The sequence below is a fragment of the Bombina bombina genome, chromosome 3 (genome assembly GCF_027579735.1).
Source record: "Bombina bombina isolate aBomBom1 chromosome 3, aBomBom1.pri, whole genome shotgun sequence".
Classification (NCBI taxonomy): domain Eukaryota; kingdom Metazoa; phylum Chordata; class Amphibia; order Anura; family Bombinatoridae; genus Bombina; species Bombina bombina.
This window is the reverse complement of record NC_069501.1, coordinates 67,193,741-67,212,157: the sequence shown is the minus strand read 5'-3', so window position 1 is coordinate 67,212,157 and position 18,417 is coordinate 67,193,741. Positions and strand designations below refer to the sequence as shown.

The 18,417-nt window shown below is 38.8% G+C and overlaps 1 protein-coding gene across 2 annotated transcripts in view; it reads left to right on the top strand.

The window, feature by feature from the left end:
- B4GALT4 (beta-1,4-galactosyltransferase 4) overlaps positions 1–4,797 on the top strand; it is a 397,258-nt gene extending 392,461 nt beyond the window's left edge. For both annotated transcript variants that reach the window (XM_053705849.1, XM_053705850.1), the window contains one exon: positions 3,945–4,797. In XM_053705849.1, coding sequence (XP_053561824.1) covers positions 3,945–4,080 — 136 coding nt within the window. In that variant the 3' untranslated portion in view covers positions 4,081–4,797. The remainder of the gene's footprint in view (positions 1–3,944) is intronic.
- Positions 4,798–18,417: the final 13,620 nt, after the last annotated feature.

The window sequence follows — 18,417 nt, the reverse complement described above, 5'->3', positions numbered from 1 at the left end:
ATCTCCAGTCTGGAATAAATCCAAGCCTGCTAGAAAGGCAAAGCCTGCTTCTAAGTTCACATGAAGGTACGGCCCTCATTCCAGTTCAGCTGGTAGGGGGCAGGTTACGTTTTTTCAAAGAAATTTGGATCAATTCTGTTCACAATCTTTGGATTCAGAGCATTGTTTCAGAAGGGTACAGAATTGGTTTCAAGATGAGACCTCCTGCAAAGAGATTTTTTCTTTCCCGTGTCCCAGTAAATCCAGTGAAAGCTCAAGCATTTCTGAATTGTGTTTCAGATCTAGAGTTGGCTGGAGTAATTATGCCAGTTCCAGTTCCGGAACAGGGGATGGGGTTTCATTCAAATCTCTTCATTGTACCAAAGAAGGAGAATTCCTTCAGACCAGTTCTGGATCTAAAATTATTGAATCGTTATGTAAGGATACCAACGTTCAAGATGGTAACTGTAAGGACTATATTGCCTTTTGTTCAGCAAGGGAATTATATGTCCACAATAGATTTACAGGATGCATATCTGCATATTCCGATTCATCCAGATCATTTTCAGTTCCTGAGATTCTCTTTTCTAGACAAGCATTACCAATTTGTGGCTCTACCGTTTGGCCTTGCTACAACTCCAAGAATTTTCACAAAGATTCTCGGTGCCCTTCTGTCTGTAATCAGAGAACAGGGTATTGTGGTATTTCCTTATTTGGACGATATCTTGGTACTTGCTCAGTCTTTACATTTAGCAGAGTCTCATACGAATCGACTTGTGTTGTTTCTTCAAGATCATGGTTGGAGGATCAATTTACCAAAAAGTTCTTTGATTCCTCAAACAAGGGTAACCTTTCTGGGTTTCCAGATAGATTCAGTGTCCATGACTCTGTCTTTAACAGACAAGAGACGTCTAAAATTGATTACAGCTTGTCGAAACCTTCAGTCACAATCATTCCCTTCGGTAGCCTTATGCATGGAAATTCTAGGTCTTATGACTGCTGCATCGGACGCGATCCCCTTTGCTCGTTTTCACATGCGACCTCTTCAGCTCTGTATGCTGAACCTATGGTGCAGGGATTACACGAAGATGTCTCAATTAATATCTTTAAAACCGATTGTTCGACACTCTCTAACGTGGTGGACAGATCACCATCGTTTAATTCAGGGGGCTTCTTTTGTTCTTCCGACCTGGACTGTAATTTCAACAGATGCAAGTCTCACAGGTTGGGGAGCTGTGTGGGGATCTCTGACGGCACAGGGAGTTTGGGAATCTCAGGAGGTGAGATTACCGATCAATATTTTGGAACTCCGTGCAATTTTCAGAGCTCTTCAGTTTTGGCCTCTTCTGAAGAGAGAATCGTTCATTTGTTTTCAGACAGACAATGTCACAACTGTGGCATACATCAATCATCAAGGAGGGACTCACAGTCCTCTGGCTATGAAAGAAGTATCTCGAATTTTGGTTTGGGCGGAATCCAGCTCCTGTCTAATCTCTGCGGTTCATATCCCAGGTGTAGACAATTGGGAAGCGGATTATCTCAGTCGCCAAACGTTGCATCCGGGCGAATGGTCTCTTCACCCAGAGGTATTTCTTCAGATTGTTCAAATGTGGGGGCTTCCAGAGATAGATCTGATGGCCTCTCATCTAAACAAGAAACTTCCCAGGTATCTGTCCAGATCCCGGGATCCTCAGGCGGAGGCAGTGGATGCATTATCACTTCCTTGGAAGTATCATCCTGCCTATATCTTTCCGCCTCTAGTTCTTCTTCCAAGAGTAATCTCCAAGATTCTGAGGGAATGCTCGTTTGTTCTGCTAATAGCTCCGGCATGGCCTCACAGGTTTTGGTATGCGGATCTTGTCCGGATGGCATCTTGCCAACCATGGACTCTTCCGTTAAGACCAGACCTTCTGTCGCAAGGTCCTTTTTTCCATCCGGATCTGAAATCCTTAAATTTAAAGGTATGGAGATTGAACGCTTGATTCTTGGTCAAAGAGGTTTCTCTGACTCCGTGATTAATACTATGTTACAGGCTCGTAAATCTGTATCTCGAGAGATATATTATAGAGTCTGGAAGACTTATATTTCTTGGTGTCTTTCTCATCATTTTTCTTGGCATTCTTTTAGAATACCGAGAATTTTACAGTTTCTTCAGGATGGTTTAGATAAGGGTTTGTCCGCAAGTTCTTTGAAAGGACAAATCTCTGCTCTTTCTGTTCTTTTTCACAGAAAGATTGCTATTCTTCCTGATTTTCATTGTTTTGTACAAGCTTTGGTTCGTATAAAACCTGTCATTAAGTCAATTTCTCCTCCTTGGAGTTTGAATTTGGTTCTGGGAGCTCTTCAAGCTCCTCCGTTTGAACCTATGCATTCATTGGACATTAAATTACTTTCTTGGAAAGTTTTGTTCCTTTTGGCCATCTCTTCTGCTAGAAGAGTTTCTGAATTATCTGCTCTTTCTTGTGAGTCTCCTTTTCTGATTTTTCATCAGGATAAGGCGGTGTTGCGAACTTCTTTTGAATTTTTACCTAAAGTTGTGAATTCCAACAACATTAGTAGAGAAATTGTGGTTCCTTCATTATGTCCTAATCCTAAGAATTCTAAGGAGAAATCGTTGCATTCTTTGGATGTTGTTAGAGCTTTGAAATATTATGTTGAAGCTACGAAATCTTTCCGTAAGACTTCTAGTCTATTTGTTATCTTTTCCGGTTCTAGGAAAGGCCAGAAAGCTTCTGCCATTTCTTTGGCATCTTGGTTGAAATCTTTAATTCATCTTGCCTATGTTGAGTCGGGTAATATTCCGCCTCAGAGAATTACAGCTCATTCTACTAGGTCAGTATCTACTTCCTGGGCGTTTAGGAATGAAGCTTCGGTTGACCAGATCTGCAAAGCAGCAACTTGGTCCTCTTTGCATACTTTTACTAAATTCTACCATTTTGATGTATTTTCTTCTTCTGAAGCAGTTTTTGGTAGAAAAGTACTTCAGGCAGCGGTTTCAGTTTGAATCTTCTGCTTATGTTTTTCGTTAAACTTTATTTTGGGTGTGGATTATTTTCAGCAGGAATTGGCTGTCTTTATTTTATCCCTCCCTCTCTAGTGACTCTTGTGTGGAAAGATCCACATCTTGGGTATTCATTATCCCATACGTCACTAGCTCATGGACTCTTGTTAATTACATGAAAGAAAACATAATTTATGTAAGAACTTACCTGATAAATTCATTTCTTTCATATTAACAAGAGTCCATGAGGCCCACCCTTTTTTGTGGTGGTTATGATTTTTTTGTATAAAGCACAATTATTCCAATTCCTTATTTTATATGCTTCGCACTTTTTTCTTATCACCCCACTTCTTGGCTATTCGTTAAACTGATTTGTGGGTGTGGTGAGGGGTGTATTTGTAGGCATTTTAAGGTTTGGGAAACTTTGCCCCTCCTGGTAGGAATGTATATCCCATACGTCACTAGCTCATGGACTCTTGTTAATATGAAAGAAATGAATTTATCAGGTAAGTTCTTACATAAATTATGTTATTAGTTGTTTACTGAATAAGTGTAAAATTTTAGCTTCTATAAAGTCACTGGTGTCTCCATGTTGAAACCCAGGCTTCCCTTATCTAATTTTTTCTGCTGAGGACAATGAGGGACAGATCAAGTGTGCAAACAATGGCTATTTAACGGGTTTAATGTTTCTTTAACATTGTTTTATGCCACGCAACCACTAATTGCACAGCTTATATAATTGTACTTCTACAAAACCTAATCTTATTTTACCAACTAATTTGTTTAAAACAACTGATAACACCTGAATTGTCCTTTTTTGTGTGAAATATTCTTTTGAATTTTTATTGCAGATGCCAGTGTTGAATGAAATTGAATAACGTTGTAATCATAGACCTACTCTGTTTAAATGCTTATACAGTAGTAACCTACTCTACTAATATTAACATCTCTTTTCCTTAATTAGGATGGAGCTCCTGCGTAAAGTTTCCAAGGTCTGGAAGACGGATGGACTAAATTCCTGTGTCTACAAACTGCTCTCACTTGAACACAACCCTTTGTACATCAATATCACAGTGGACATAGGAGGTCCAGATTCCTAGCATTACCTCATTCACTTGGACCAATTCAGGGAAAGCTGTAGTGACCTGCTGTGCAGTCACACACTCTGGCAGTGAAACCTGAGGGCCTCAAAATGGAACTAGTAGCTAATTGGACTTTGGTTCTGACAAATAATCAGTTTTCAGATCCATCCTTTTGAGGGAAAGCATACACAAACGTGATGCAGACATATACTTTTTAGTTTTAATTCTCTTGACCTTTTATCTTCAGATCAGAGAGAATAATTCCTTAATTGTTTGAAAAGATGTATTTTATAATTGTGCAATACTATGTATTATTAATGAATATGCATCGGACACCAGACCCGGCCACAGGACTATGTTTTGCGTATATTCTTCAAGATTATGGGTCGATATGGAAGAAGAAATTATTTTGTAGGGTTATTGCTTCTTGAAGCATATGTAAAAACAATCAGCTTTGATAAAGATATTTTGAGTTTTGTATATATATGGACCACATTATATATTTCTACAAATAAATTGTGTCTGCCAGCTAGATTCATACTTTTAGCAGTAGACAAACCACACTTTAAAAAAATAATATAAAAATAAATGTCCTACGCACTCATTAAATGGTTAAATATATGATTAGAACTAGGCAAGGTACAAATGAGTGACCAAGCAAAATCAAAATGGTACACAGTATGGATGCACATCTTGAGAGAAAAAAACAATGAATAAACGGTATTACATAAACAATATGATATTCTTTTTATTGACAATCAGTTGATGGTGGATTTTTAAGCTTCAATCCATATTATGTACATTTTCACAGTAATGTACAAACATTTCTTTTCTAAGCTATAAAAATATTTTTCATATGATTAAAAATAAACCGTTACTATGCTGCTGCAGATAAATAATTATTTTTTGCATAAAAAATGGAGTTACATGTCTAAACAAGACTATATATATCACATGAAAATCACTACAATTATTATTGTTCCTGCTAGTTTTGGTGATTTAATATATTTAAAGTGAAGGTAAACTTTGATGAATCAGTGCCCTGGCTTTTTTTAAATATTATTAAAATCAGGGGCACTTTCATTCGTCAGTTTACATTTCACCGTTTTTGTAAAAATACCTTTTATTCTGGAAGCCGCTCCAGCACTTCCCCTGCCCGTCTCTTCTTACAAAAATAAAAAGAGAGAAGCGCTCAACCTGGGAACGAACAATAGCATAATAGCTTATACTATGGCTAGTTACCACCCGAGAAGCAGCCTCTTTTTGCTCAACATGTGCCTTTCACAGAGAAGAACTTTCCTGTAGCATATCAGTCTGATCCTGACTTAACAGTACAGTCCAGCCCTGAAATACCAGGCAATCCGTCTCTGAACAAGAGAAACAGCAAAACCCCAGATGTACGTTTTGGCCTAGTGTGGGCCTCATCAGTGAGGTGCAGCTATATCCCTCTAGCAGGGCTGGCTCAAGACATTGTGCTGCTTTAGTCCGATAATGAAATGACACCCCTCCCCCCGACTAAACCCAAATTTTCATGATTCAGATAGAGCATGCCATTTTAAGCAACTTTCTATGGGCTGGCTCCTAAGCTTACATTCTTACTTTTCAAATAAAGATAGCAAGAGAATGAATAAAAATTGATAATAGGAGTAAATTAGAAAGTTGCTTAAAATTGCCTGCTATATCTGAATCATGAAAGAAAAAAATTGGGTTTAGTATTCTTTTAACTCTAAACACACACACATTTATATTCTCTCTTTCTCACTCTCTCATATATACAGGGAGTGCAGAATTATTAGGCAAGTTGTATTTTTGAGGATTAATTTTATTATTGAACAACAACCATGTACTCAATGAACCCAAAAAACTCATTAATATCAAAGCTGAATATTTTTGGAAGTAGTTTTTAGTTTGTTTTTAGTTATAGCTATTTTAGGGGGATATCTGTGTGTGCAGGTGACTATTACTGTGCATAATTATTAGGCAACTTAACAAAAAACAAATATATACCCATTTCAATTATTTATTTTTACCAGTGAAATCAATATAACATCTCAACATTCACAAATATACATTTCTGACATTCAAAAACAAATCAGTGACCAATATAGCCACCTTTCTTTGCAAGGACACTCAAAAGCCTGCCATCCATGGATTCTGTCAGTGTTTTGATCTGTTCTCCATCAACATTGCGTGCAGCAGCAACCACAGCCTCCCAGACACTGTTCAGAGAGGTGTACTGTTTTCCCTCCTTGTAAATCTCACATTTGATGATGGACCACAGGTTCTCAATGGGGTTCAGATCAGGTGAACAAGGAGGCCATGTCATTAGATTTTCTTCTTTTATACCCTTTCTTGCCAGTACTTGGACGCGTGTGATGGAGCATTGTCCTGCATGAAAATCATGTTTTTCTTGAAGGATGCAGACTTCTTCCTGTACCACTGCTTGAAGAAGGTGTCTTCCAGAAACTGGCAGTAGGACTGGGAGTTGAGCTTGACTCCATCCTCAACCCGAAAAGGCCCCACAAGCTCATCTTTGATGATACCAGCCCAAACCAGTACTCCACCTCCACCTTGCTGGCGTCTGAGTCGGACTGGAGCTCTCTGCCCTTTACCAATCCAGCCACGGGCCCTATCCATCTGGCCCATCAAGACTCACTCTCATTTCATCAGTCCATAAAACCTTAGAAAAATCAGTCTTGAGATATTTCTTGGCCCAGTCTTGACGTTTCAGCTTGTGTGTCTTGTTCAGTGGTGGTCGTCTTTCAGCCTTTCTTACCTTGGCCATGTCTCTGAGTATTGCACACCTTGTGCTTTTGGGCACTCCAGTGATGTTGCAGCTCTGAAATATGGCCAAACTGGTGGCAAGTGGCATCTTGGCAGCTGCACGCTTGACTTTTCTCAGTTCATGGGCAGTTATTTTGCGCCTTCGTTTTTCCACACGCTTCTTGCGACCCTGTTGACTATTTTGAATGAAACGCTTGATTGTTCGATGATCACGCTTCAGAAGCTTTGCAATTTTAAGAGTGCTGCATCCCTCTGCAAGATATCTCACTATTTTTGACTTTTCTGAGCCTGTCAAGTCCTTCTTTTGACCCATTTTGCCAAAGGAAAGGAAGTTGCCTAATAATTATGCACACCTGATATAGGGTGTTGATGTCATTAGACCACACCCCTTCTCATTACAGAGATGCACATCACCTAATATGCTTAATTGGTAGTAGGCTTTCAAGCCTATACAGCTTGGAGTAAGACAACATGCATAAAGAGGATGATGTCGTCAAAATACTAATTTGCCTAATAATTCTGCACACAGTGTATTTACAATCATACAAACATACTCTCACCCAGAGATACAGTGGTATACTCTCACTCATGGACACACAGATTTAAACTCATACATACAGACATATATTCTCCATCCCTCACATGCACACACCAAAGACACAGTTTATACACTCTCAAACACAGATATACTGTATTCCTACACACACAGACAGGTACATTTTTGTTTTTGCTAACTTTAGCACTCACAGGATTTTTCAACTAAATAATGAAATTATATATATATATATTCTGTAACAATCAATGTTTGTGTTTGCTCTGTATATACTATACAATTCTAAGCAAACTCAGCCAGTGAATTACATACTGATTTGCGTTTGAGTTTATTTGAAAACATACCTGTTTATCTTTAGTAAGAAGGATCAAACTTGTTACAGATGTGCTTATGTATGAGAATTAGATCTGGTAAACCCAGATGTATTTGTGCATATTGAGTGTGTGATATAATTTTTAAAAAACAATTTTTTTTTAATAAAAATAGTAAATTCAGATATATTTAAGGTAAAATATATAGATTTAACAGGATACAGGTTTTTATGTTACATTTACATTTATATACTCAAAGCACAGCTAAATACCATGTCACAGATGCCAATTAGATGGGGCTGTTATATCGCTCTAAGTCTATAAGCTCATATGAGACTAGTATTCTGTGTCTTGGAGAACTGTTAAAGGTATGCATGGTATGTGAGCACTGCGGTTGCATAGTAAATGCTCATAAACAAAGCTGGCATAAACAAAAAGATCACTTAATAATGTAGGCACTCACTTTAAACATGTTTATGGTTCTCTGATGCATTGGATCTGCAGCTACACTAATCGTTCTGGGAGGGTTAAAGGGCAACAAATGCTGGGATGGAAAGATTTATATGGGCACTTCCTTTTACCAGAACTTCTCTTAATGCTCAGCTGCAAAAAAAAACAAAAAAAAAACACTGACTGAACGTTTTTCTATGCAGGTTTTCTTAGAGAAAACTGTGATGTCTGGGTGTTAGTGAAGTACCGAGCAGCCCCACCCCCTTGTCCATGCTGACTAATTAATCCATGCACTCGTACTGACTCTGCGCTGCCAGCTGTAAGCCTAGGAGAAGACAGAGGCACAGGGCAGGAGCGGTCTGGCCAGCTATGACAGTGACAGACTCATTGAAGTGCCGCCCCTGTTAAGTGCTGCCTAGGTCCGCTGGACCCAGTTTGTCAAGGTATCTGTAGATGTCAGTGGACAATACATATGTGTGTGTGTATATATATATATATATATATATATATACACACACACACATTTCATGTGAGTTTGAAATACTCAAATAACACATATATGTATATATGTATTTATCTGGGACGTACTATATTAAATAAATATTTGCTGAGCTTATAAATACTACAAGTAGATGTATACATGTTTGACAATTTATTCCTTTGTTTTACAGACAAGATGTCCTTAGCCATGAACATGGATCTGTGTATTCAAAAATTGTTGGGAAATATGCTGTGTTTGTATGAATATATGCCAGGATTTTGAATGCTGTGATTTTGGAGGAGAGCAAATGATTGATAGTGTAGTTGTTTGTCGTTATGATCACTAGAAACATACTGATGTTTCATATTAAAATAATCAGGATGAATAGTATGACATGGTCCAATACACTTGGAACATGTGACTTGTTAATATCAAGAAATTATAGTATATTAAATAAACATTTTTAAAGAAATGTATTTACTGTATAGCAGTGTTAAAAAAAAATGAAACTGTTTTTCTTGTCTGCTGCCCTCGATGGCCTAAATCCAGAATTACAACCAAAAGACATTTGGCTGTTAAAGTGACATTCCCCAGTAACCAATCAATGCTAAGCATCCGAAGGGCCTATCATCCAAATTTCACAATGATTAGAATAAAAAGGGGTGGCATTATATTGCAAAATATAATCCCAAGCAACAGAGAAAAAGAGACTCTGCTGCTGAATTTTTGACTGACAGTCGATCATAAAACAACCTGGGCCAAATTTTTATCCATCTTGCAAAAATTACCTCTTTTAATTTATGAGGTGAAATTGTATTTATTGGAGAAACTGGAAGCTAAAAACATTGATTTGTTTATTTGGTGATGTATGATCGTTCTATGTTTTAATATTTAAATCAAAGGCATTCTAAGACTATAGTCAAATTGCAATTAGTAATTTTAAAAGGACAATTTGTATTTTAGACTCATATTCACAGTCCTGTGTCGTCTTAACTAGTCATTATTGCTAAATAATTTATTTATTAGACAGGGTTTTATACTCCAGATTTATAAGTCACTTATTATAGAGAACTATTTCAGAACTGTACATAAACTGGTTATTGTGATTATATCCCTGGTAGTTATTAATTAAGCATAGTAAGTGGGTAATCCATATTGAGCATTGAACTAGAGTTATTGGTTAATAACAGAAGATTCTGGTATTTCATTGTGGTATTTTAATGCCATTCAATTGTGAATAAGGTTAATTCTAAAGATATATTTGGTTTGCTTTGTAAAGAATATTGTAACAATTTAAGCCTGCATAGTCTTGATTCATATCTGGTTTTCTATAAATATAATTTGATGTGTCTATAATTTTTAACTGTGTGTGACGTCATCAACGTTCGCCGCGACAGGAAAACGGAGAGTCCGCTCAGTGTGAAATATGCACAGGCTTGAGGGAAAATACTTGACCAAACAAGGTACAGGCAGTGAATTGTATTACCAGTGGTGCGGTGCTTCAGAGGTGCGGTGGGAACAAAAACCGCCAGTGTAGAAATCCAAAGAAAGCAGAGATCTGAGCACTCAGGGGCAAAGTAAAATCCGGGAATCTTTATTGAACAAAGGGTAAAAGCTGCATCAAGGTGCAGGTAAGCAGGAATAGCAGTCCTGATGCGTTTCGCGCCCCCTAGTGGTGCTTAGTCATAGGAACTAATGCTAAACATGTCTGAAGTGTACTTAAAGGGATGATTGTCCAATCAGCAGCCAGTAACGGCTGCAACAGGACGTCACCCTGAAGGAAACACTGGCAGCATGTTAAGAAATATTAAAATCAACAAATGTAATAAAATTGAAGGTACAAAAGAATCCTCGTATGCATACTGACAGGCTGTTGTAAATAGAAACATTTAAGACATTTTAGTGTGTGTCTATAAACTTGTATAGCTGCTAATTTATCTAAACTAAGTTAATGAAAAATGCCTAATGAACAATGAGCTGAACAAATCCATGGCTAAAAACTAAACCTAGGACGATATATTCAAATATTATTTAGGAAACATTAAGGCATGGTTACAATGTTAGGGCTATACAAGTATATGGTTAATCTATGTGAGAAATTAAATCATATTTGGAAAATAAGGGATATTGTTTCACAGACCAATGATATATATATAAGTGTGCTGTTGTCAATGTTGGGAGTCGGTAATCTGGAGGGGGAAGACACCCATAGCAGGGGAAAATGCTTATATGCAATTAAAAAATGTTATTAATAATGATAATAATTAGACATTTTTAAATTGAGAAGTGCATATTTAAGCATTAATCTATGAAATAAGAAATATCCCATTCCAGATTGATACCCTTAGGGTGTCTGGTTTCTAATTTTAGAATCCAGAATAACTCCCTTTTTGTAAGGAGTTTATGTCTGTCCCCTCCTCTGGTAGGTCTATGAACTACTTCAATGATTTGCCCTCCAAAATTGGGAACACCAGTTAAATGCAGACCATTAAAGTGTTTAGCAACTGCTGAGTTTTTATTAAAATTCTCAGCATCTCTCAAATGTTCCCTAACTCTTTCTCGGAACTCACGAGAGGTTTGGCCTACATATTGATGTTGGCAAATATTGCAGTTAAGTACATATACTACCCACTTTGTTCTACAGGTGGCATAGAAGTTGATTTAAAAAGTTTTCAACATACTCTTGGAATGAAAAATGTTGCCTACAATGATAGACTTGCAGGCTTTACAGTTGAAATTATGACATTTGAAATTTCCCCTTCTATTGCCATGTAGCCAAGTGGTGGAGGACAAATTATTGGTCTGTATCATGCTAGGTGCCAACTTTGAGCCCAGGGTTTCTGGCTTTCTAGAAACAAATTTAAAGTTAGACACTGAGTTGGATATTAAGGGATCATTCTTAAGTAATGGAATGTGTTTCTTTAAGATGTTAACTACTTCATTATACTGATTGGAAAATGGGGTGCTAAACACTATTGCGTTTTCTGAAAAAGATTTATGAGATTTCGTTTTTTTTGAAGTGCAATTCATTTTTGCATCTTCCTGTGCTTTATCTAATAAACTTGAATTATAACCTCTGGCTAGCAATCTTTTTTAGATCATTAGATTGATTAGAATAAATTTCGTCGTTGTTGGTATTTCTCTTTAGTCTTAGAAATGTACTTTTTGGAATTGATTTAAGGAGGTGGGGAGGATGGGCTGATTGAGCATGTAGAATGGTGTTACCAGCAGTTGGTTTTCTATAGGTACTTGATATAATAGTTCCATCATCCTCCACCCCTTCCAATGTCAAATCCAAAAAGTTGACTGTGTGGGAATTAAACTCACCTGTAAATTTTAATTGATTGGCATTGGTATTCAAATATTCCAAAAAATGAGCAATGGGAATGCCCCCATGTTCCCTATCCTCAATTATAAAGATCATGTCATCAATAAATCTGTTATAAAAAAACAATATCATGTATGAATGGATTTTGATATGAGTAGATATGTTGGAGTTCCCACCAACCCACATATAGATTTGCGTACGAGGGGGTGAATTTCGCCCCCATTGCCGTTCCACATAATTGGAGATAAAACTCTTTGTCAAAGATAAAATAATTGTGAGTTAGTAGGAACTCCAAACAGTCACAAATGAAGATTTTTTCTTCCTGTTTATAAGCGGTGTCCCTATCCATGAACCATTTTATGGCTCTGACTCCCTGATCATGGGGGATGCATGAATATAGTGACTCAATGTCTATTATCACCCAATTGTAGTCTTCCATTTTATACTTTTTAGGTTATCCAATAGGTTGCTGGAATCCCTGAGGTAACTATGTAAATTGACTACTAGTGGTTGAAGAATACAATCTAACCACTCAGACATAGGCTCCAAAAGGGAGCCTATGCCTGAGACTATAGGCCTACCAGGAGGAGAGAGAATGTCCTTGTGTATTTTGGGGACATGGTGGAAAATTGGTATGACCGGGGACTTAGGAATTAAAAGTTCAATATCTTTTCTTTGAAGGATTCCCAAGGCCAACCCGTCCTCCAACAGGTCCCCAAGTTTACTCTTAAAGATATTAGTTGGATCTGAAGGCAATTTGCGATAAATGGATGTGTTTGCAAGTTGCCTATTTGCTTCTGATAGGTAAGCCTTCTTGTTCATAAGAACAATGGCGCCACCCTTATCTGCATTTCTCAAGACCAAGTTTTTGTTAAGTTGTAGTTTTTTTAGGGCAATAGATTCTTTATGTGTTAGATTAGTATGATGATATTTTTTGTCATTTATTTTATTAGCCAATTCTAATAAATCTCTTTCAACACTTTGTTGAAAGGCATTGATGTAAGGCCCTCTGACTTGTATGGGATAAAAATCCCTGTTTTTTGTTATAGGAGGAGTTATGGAGTGCGTTCCGAGACCATTGAATTGATCCCCACTGCAAGATAAATCTCTCATAACCTCCAAAGTACAGCAGTCCTTAAAGTCTTTCAGTTGGTGACACTGGCCCAAAGGATGGTCATTAATCTGATTGGTGTTGATTTGACAATTGTCCTCTGGAGATTTATCTGAAAAGAATTTTTTAAGAGTTAATTTGCGGACAAATTTGTTTACATCCAAGATGGTATCAAAAACTGAGAACTTGTATAGCCCTAACATTGTAACCATGCCTTAATGTTTCCTAAATAATATTTGAATATATCGTCCTAGGTTTAGTTTTTAGCCATGGATTTGTTCAGCTCATTGTTCATTAGGCATTTTTCATTAACTTAGTTTAGATAAATTAGCAGCTATACAAGTTTATAGACACACACTAAAATGTCTTAAATGTTTCTATTTACAACAGCCTGTCAGTATGCATACGAGGATTCTTTTGTACCTTCAATTTTATTACATTTGTTGATTTTAATATTTCTTAACATGCTGCCAGTGTTTCCTTCAGGGTGACGTCCTGTTGCAGCCGTTACTGGCTGCTGATTGGACAATCATCCCTTTAAGTACACTTCAGACATGTTTAGCATTAGTTCCTATGACTAAGCGCCACTAGGGGGCGCGAAACGCGTCAGGACTGCTATTCCTGCTTACCTGCACCTTGATGCAGCTTTTACCCTTTGTTCAATAAAGATTCCCGGATTTTACTTTGCCCCTGAGTGCTCAGATCTCTGCTTTCTTATAATTTTTAACTAATATAAAGAACTTAGACATTTACATAAATGTTATAGTTTTGTATATGCATTTTATTGGGGGGTTGTTTTAAAGGATAATTATTAGATATATTGTATTATAACCCGGCCATATACTGACAAGTTGGTCCCATGGTTAAGCTGGATCTGCCTAGGCACACTGAGCAACGGGTCCACGTCTGGATTCCCGCATCACGCTTAGGGAGACTTCCCTAAGAGTCATAATTTGCATAAATAAAAAGAGAGAAGTGCTTAACCTGGGAATGAACAATAGCATAATAGCTTGTTCTATGGCTAGTTACTACCCAAGAAGCAGACTCTTTCTCTTGTTAAGTGTATCCAGTCCACGGATCATCCATTACTTATGGGATATTAACTCCTCCCCAACAGGAAGTGCAAGAGGATTCACCCAGCAAAGCTGCTATATAGCTCCTCCCCTAACTGCCATTACCAGTCATTCTCTTGCACCCAACGAATAGATAGGATGTGTGAGAGGACTGTGGTGATTATACTTAGTTTCATACCTTCAATCAAAAGTTTGTTATTTTATAATAGCACCGGAGTGTGTTATTCCTTCTCTGGTAGAATTTGAAGAAGAATCTACCTGAGTTTTTCTATGATTTTAGCCGGAGTAGTTAAGATCATATTGCTGTTTCTCGGCCATCTGAGGAGAGGTAAACTTCAGATCAGGGGACAGCGGGCAGATTAATCTGCAAAGAGGTATGTAGCAGCTTATTATTTTCTGACAATGGAATTGATGAGAAAATTCTGCCATACCGATATAATGTAAACTCAGCCTTAAATGCAGTAGCAGCAACTGGTATCAGGCTGTCATGTATGTATATTTTACACTTCAGTATTCTGGGGAATGGCACTTCACTGGAATTATACTGTATGCATAAAACTTTAGCCTAATTTGCAGGGACTAGCAACAGGCTTTTTAATAACACTCAATTTATTAATGTTAAACGTTTTTTGCTGGCATGTAAAATCGTTTAATTTTCTGAGGTACTGGGTGAAAAAATGTTTTGGGCACTATTTTTTTCCACTTGGCAGTCGTTTTATTTAATTTATGACAGTTTACTGATCTCTCTCACTGTTATGTGTGAGGGGGAGGGACCTTTTTTGGTGCTTTTGCTACGCATCAAAAAATTCAGTCAGAAGTTTATTGTCTTCCCTGCATGATCCGGTTCATCTCTACAGAACTCAGGGGTCTTCAAAACTTGTTTTGAGGGAGGTAATCACTCACAGCAGAGCTGTGAGATTGTAGTTGACTGTGATAAAAAAAAAAAAAGTTTATTTCTGTATTTTTTTTTTTTTTTTTTTTTTCTATCAGGGTTAGTTATCCTTTGCTAATGGGAGCAATCCTTTGCTAAAATTGTGTTTTTTACAAAGATTTGATGCTATAACTTTTCAGTTTATTAATTTTCAACTGTCATAACGTTTTCTGTGCTTCTTATAGGCACAGTACGTTTTCATATTATAGTAAATTACTTGAAAAGTATTTCCAAGTTGCTAGTTTATTTGCTAGTGTGTTAAACATGTCTGATTCAGAGGAAGATATCTGTGCTATATGTGCTAAAGCCAAAGTGGAGCCCAATAGAAATTTATGTACTAACTGTATTGATGCTACTTTAAATAAAAGTCAATCTGTACAAATTGAACATATTTCACCAAACAACGAGGGGAGAGTTATGCCGACTAACTCGCCTCACGTGTCAGTACCTGCATCTCCCGCTCGGGAGGTGCGTGATACTGTAGCGCCGAGTACATCTGGGCGGCCATTACAAATCACATTACAGGATATGGCTACTGTTATGACTGAAGTTTTGGCTAAATTACCAGAACTAAGAGGTAAGCGTGATCACTCTGGGGTGAGAACAGAGTGCGCTGATAATATTAGGGCCATGTCAGACACTGCGTCACAATTTGCAGAACATGAGGACGGAGAGCTTCATTCTGCGGGTGACGGTTCTGATCCAAACAAACTGGATTCAGATATTTCAAATTTTAAATTTAAGCTGGAAAACCTCCGTGTATTACTAGGGGAGGTGTTAGCGGCTCTGAATGATTGTAACACAGTTGCAATACCAGAGAAAATGTGTAGGTTGGATAAATATTTTGCGGTACCGGCGAGTACTGACGTTTTTCCTATACCTAAGAGACTTACTGAAATTGTTACTAAGGAGTGGGATAGACCCGGTGTGCCGTTCTCACCCCCTCCGATATTTAGAAAGATGTTTCCAATAGACTCCACCACACGGGACTTATGGCAAACGGTCCCTAAGGGTTACCTTAAGAAAATGTTTGTTCAACAAGGTTTTATATTGCAACCTCTTGCATGCATTGCGCCTGTCACGGCTGCAGCAGCATTTTGGTTTGAGTCTCTGGAAGAGACACTTGAATCAGCTCCATTAGATGAGATTACACACAAGCTTAAAGCCCTTAAGTTAGCTAACTCATTTATTTCAGATGCCGTAGTACATTTAACTAAACTTACGGCTAAGAATTCCGGATTCGCCATTCAGGCACGCAGAGCACTGTGGCTAAAATCCTGGTCAGCTGACGTTACTTCTAAATCTAAATTGCTTAATATACCTTTCAAAGGGCAGACCTTATTCGGGCCCGGGTTGAAAGAAATTATCGCTGACATTACAGGAGGTAAAGGCCATGCCCTGCCTCAAGACAGAGCCAAACCTAAGGCTAGACAGTCTAATTTTCGTTCCTTTCGTAATTTCAAAGCAGGAGCAGCATCAACTTCCTCTGCACCAAAACAGGAAGGAGCTGTTGCTCGCTACAGACAAGGCTGGAGACCTAACCAGTCCTGGAACAAGGGCAAGCAGGCCAGGAAACCTGCTGCTGCCCCTAAGACAGCATGAATCGAGGGCCCCCGATCCGGGAACGGATCTAGTGGGGGGCAGACTTTCTCTCTTCGCCCAGGCTTGGGCAAGAGATGTCCAGGATCCCTGGGCGTTAGAGATCATATCTCAGGGATACCTTCTAGACTTCAAATTCTCTCCCCCAAGAGGGAGATTTCATCTGTCAAGGTTGTCAACAAACCAAATAAAGAAAGAGGCGTTTCTACGCTGCGTACAAGATCTTTTATTAATGGGAGTGATCCATCCGGTTCCGCGGTCGGAACAAGGACAAGGGTTTTACTCAAATCTGTTTGTGGTTCCCAAAAAAGAGGGAACTTTCAGGCCAATCTTGGATTTAAAGATCCTAAACAAATTCCTAAGAGTTCCATCGTTCAAAATGGAAACTATTCGGACAATTTTACCCATGATCCAAAAGGGTCAGTACATGACCACAGTGGATTTAAAGGATGCTTACCTTCACATACCGATTCACAAAGATCATTACCGGTATCTAAGGTTTGCCTTTCTAGACAGGCATTACCAGTTTGTAGCTCTTCCATTCGGATTGGCTACGGCTCCGAGAATCTTCACAAAGGTTCTGTGTGCTCTTCTGGCGGTACTAAGACCGCGAGGAATTGCGGTAGCTCCGTACCTAGACGACATTCTGATACAAGCTTCAAGCTTTCAAACTGCCAAGTCTCATACAGAGTTAGTACTGGCATTTCTAAGGTCGCATGGATGGAAGGTGAACGAAAAGAAGAGTTCTCTCTTTCCACTCACAAGAGTTCCCTTCTTGGGGACTCTTATAGATTCTGTAGAAATGAAGATTTACCTGACAGAAGACAGGTTAACAAAGCTTCAAAATGCATGCCGTGTCCTTCATTCCATTCAACACCCGTCAGTGGCTCAATGCATGGAGGTGATCGGCTTAATGGTAGCAGCAATGGACATAGTACCCTTTGCACGTCTACATCTCAGACCGCTGCAATTGTGCATGCTAAGTCAGTGGAATGGGGATTACTCAGACTTGTCCCCTACTCTGAATCTGGATCAAGAGACCAGAAATTCTCTTCTATGGTGGCTTTCTCGGCCACATCTGTCCAGGGGGATGCCATTCAGCAGGCCGGACTGGACAATTGTAACAACAGACGCCAGCCTACTAGGTTGGGGCGCTGTCTGGAATTCTCTGAAGGCTCAGGGACAATGGAATCAGGAGGAGAGTCTCCTACCAATAAACATTCTGGAATTGAGAGCAGTTCTCAATGCCCTTCTGGCTTGGCCCCAGTTAACAACTCAGGGGTTCATCAGGTTTCAGTCGGACAACATCACGACTGTAGCTTACATCAACCATCAGGGAGGGACAAGAAGCTCCCTAGCAATGATGGAAGTATCAAAGATAATTCGCTGGGCAGAGTCTCACTCTTGCCACCTGTCAGCAATCCACATCCCGGGAGTGGAGAACTGGGAGGCGGATTTCTTAAGTCGTCAGACTTTTCATCCGGGGGAGTGGGAACTTCATCCGGAGGTCTTTGCCCAAATACTTAGACGTTGGGGCAAACCAGAGATAGATCTCATGGCGTCTCGACAGAACGCCAAGCTTCCTCGTTACGGGTCCAGATCCAGGGATCCGGGAGCGGTTCTGATAGATGCTTTGACAGCACCTTGGACCTTCGGGATGGCTTATGTGTTTCCACCCTTCCCGATGCTTCCTCGATTGATTGCCAGAATCAAACAGGAGAGAGCATCAGTGAT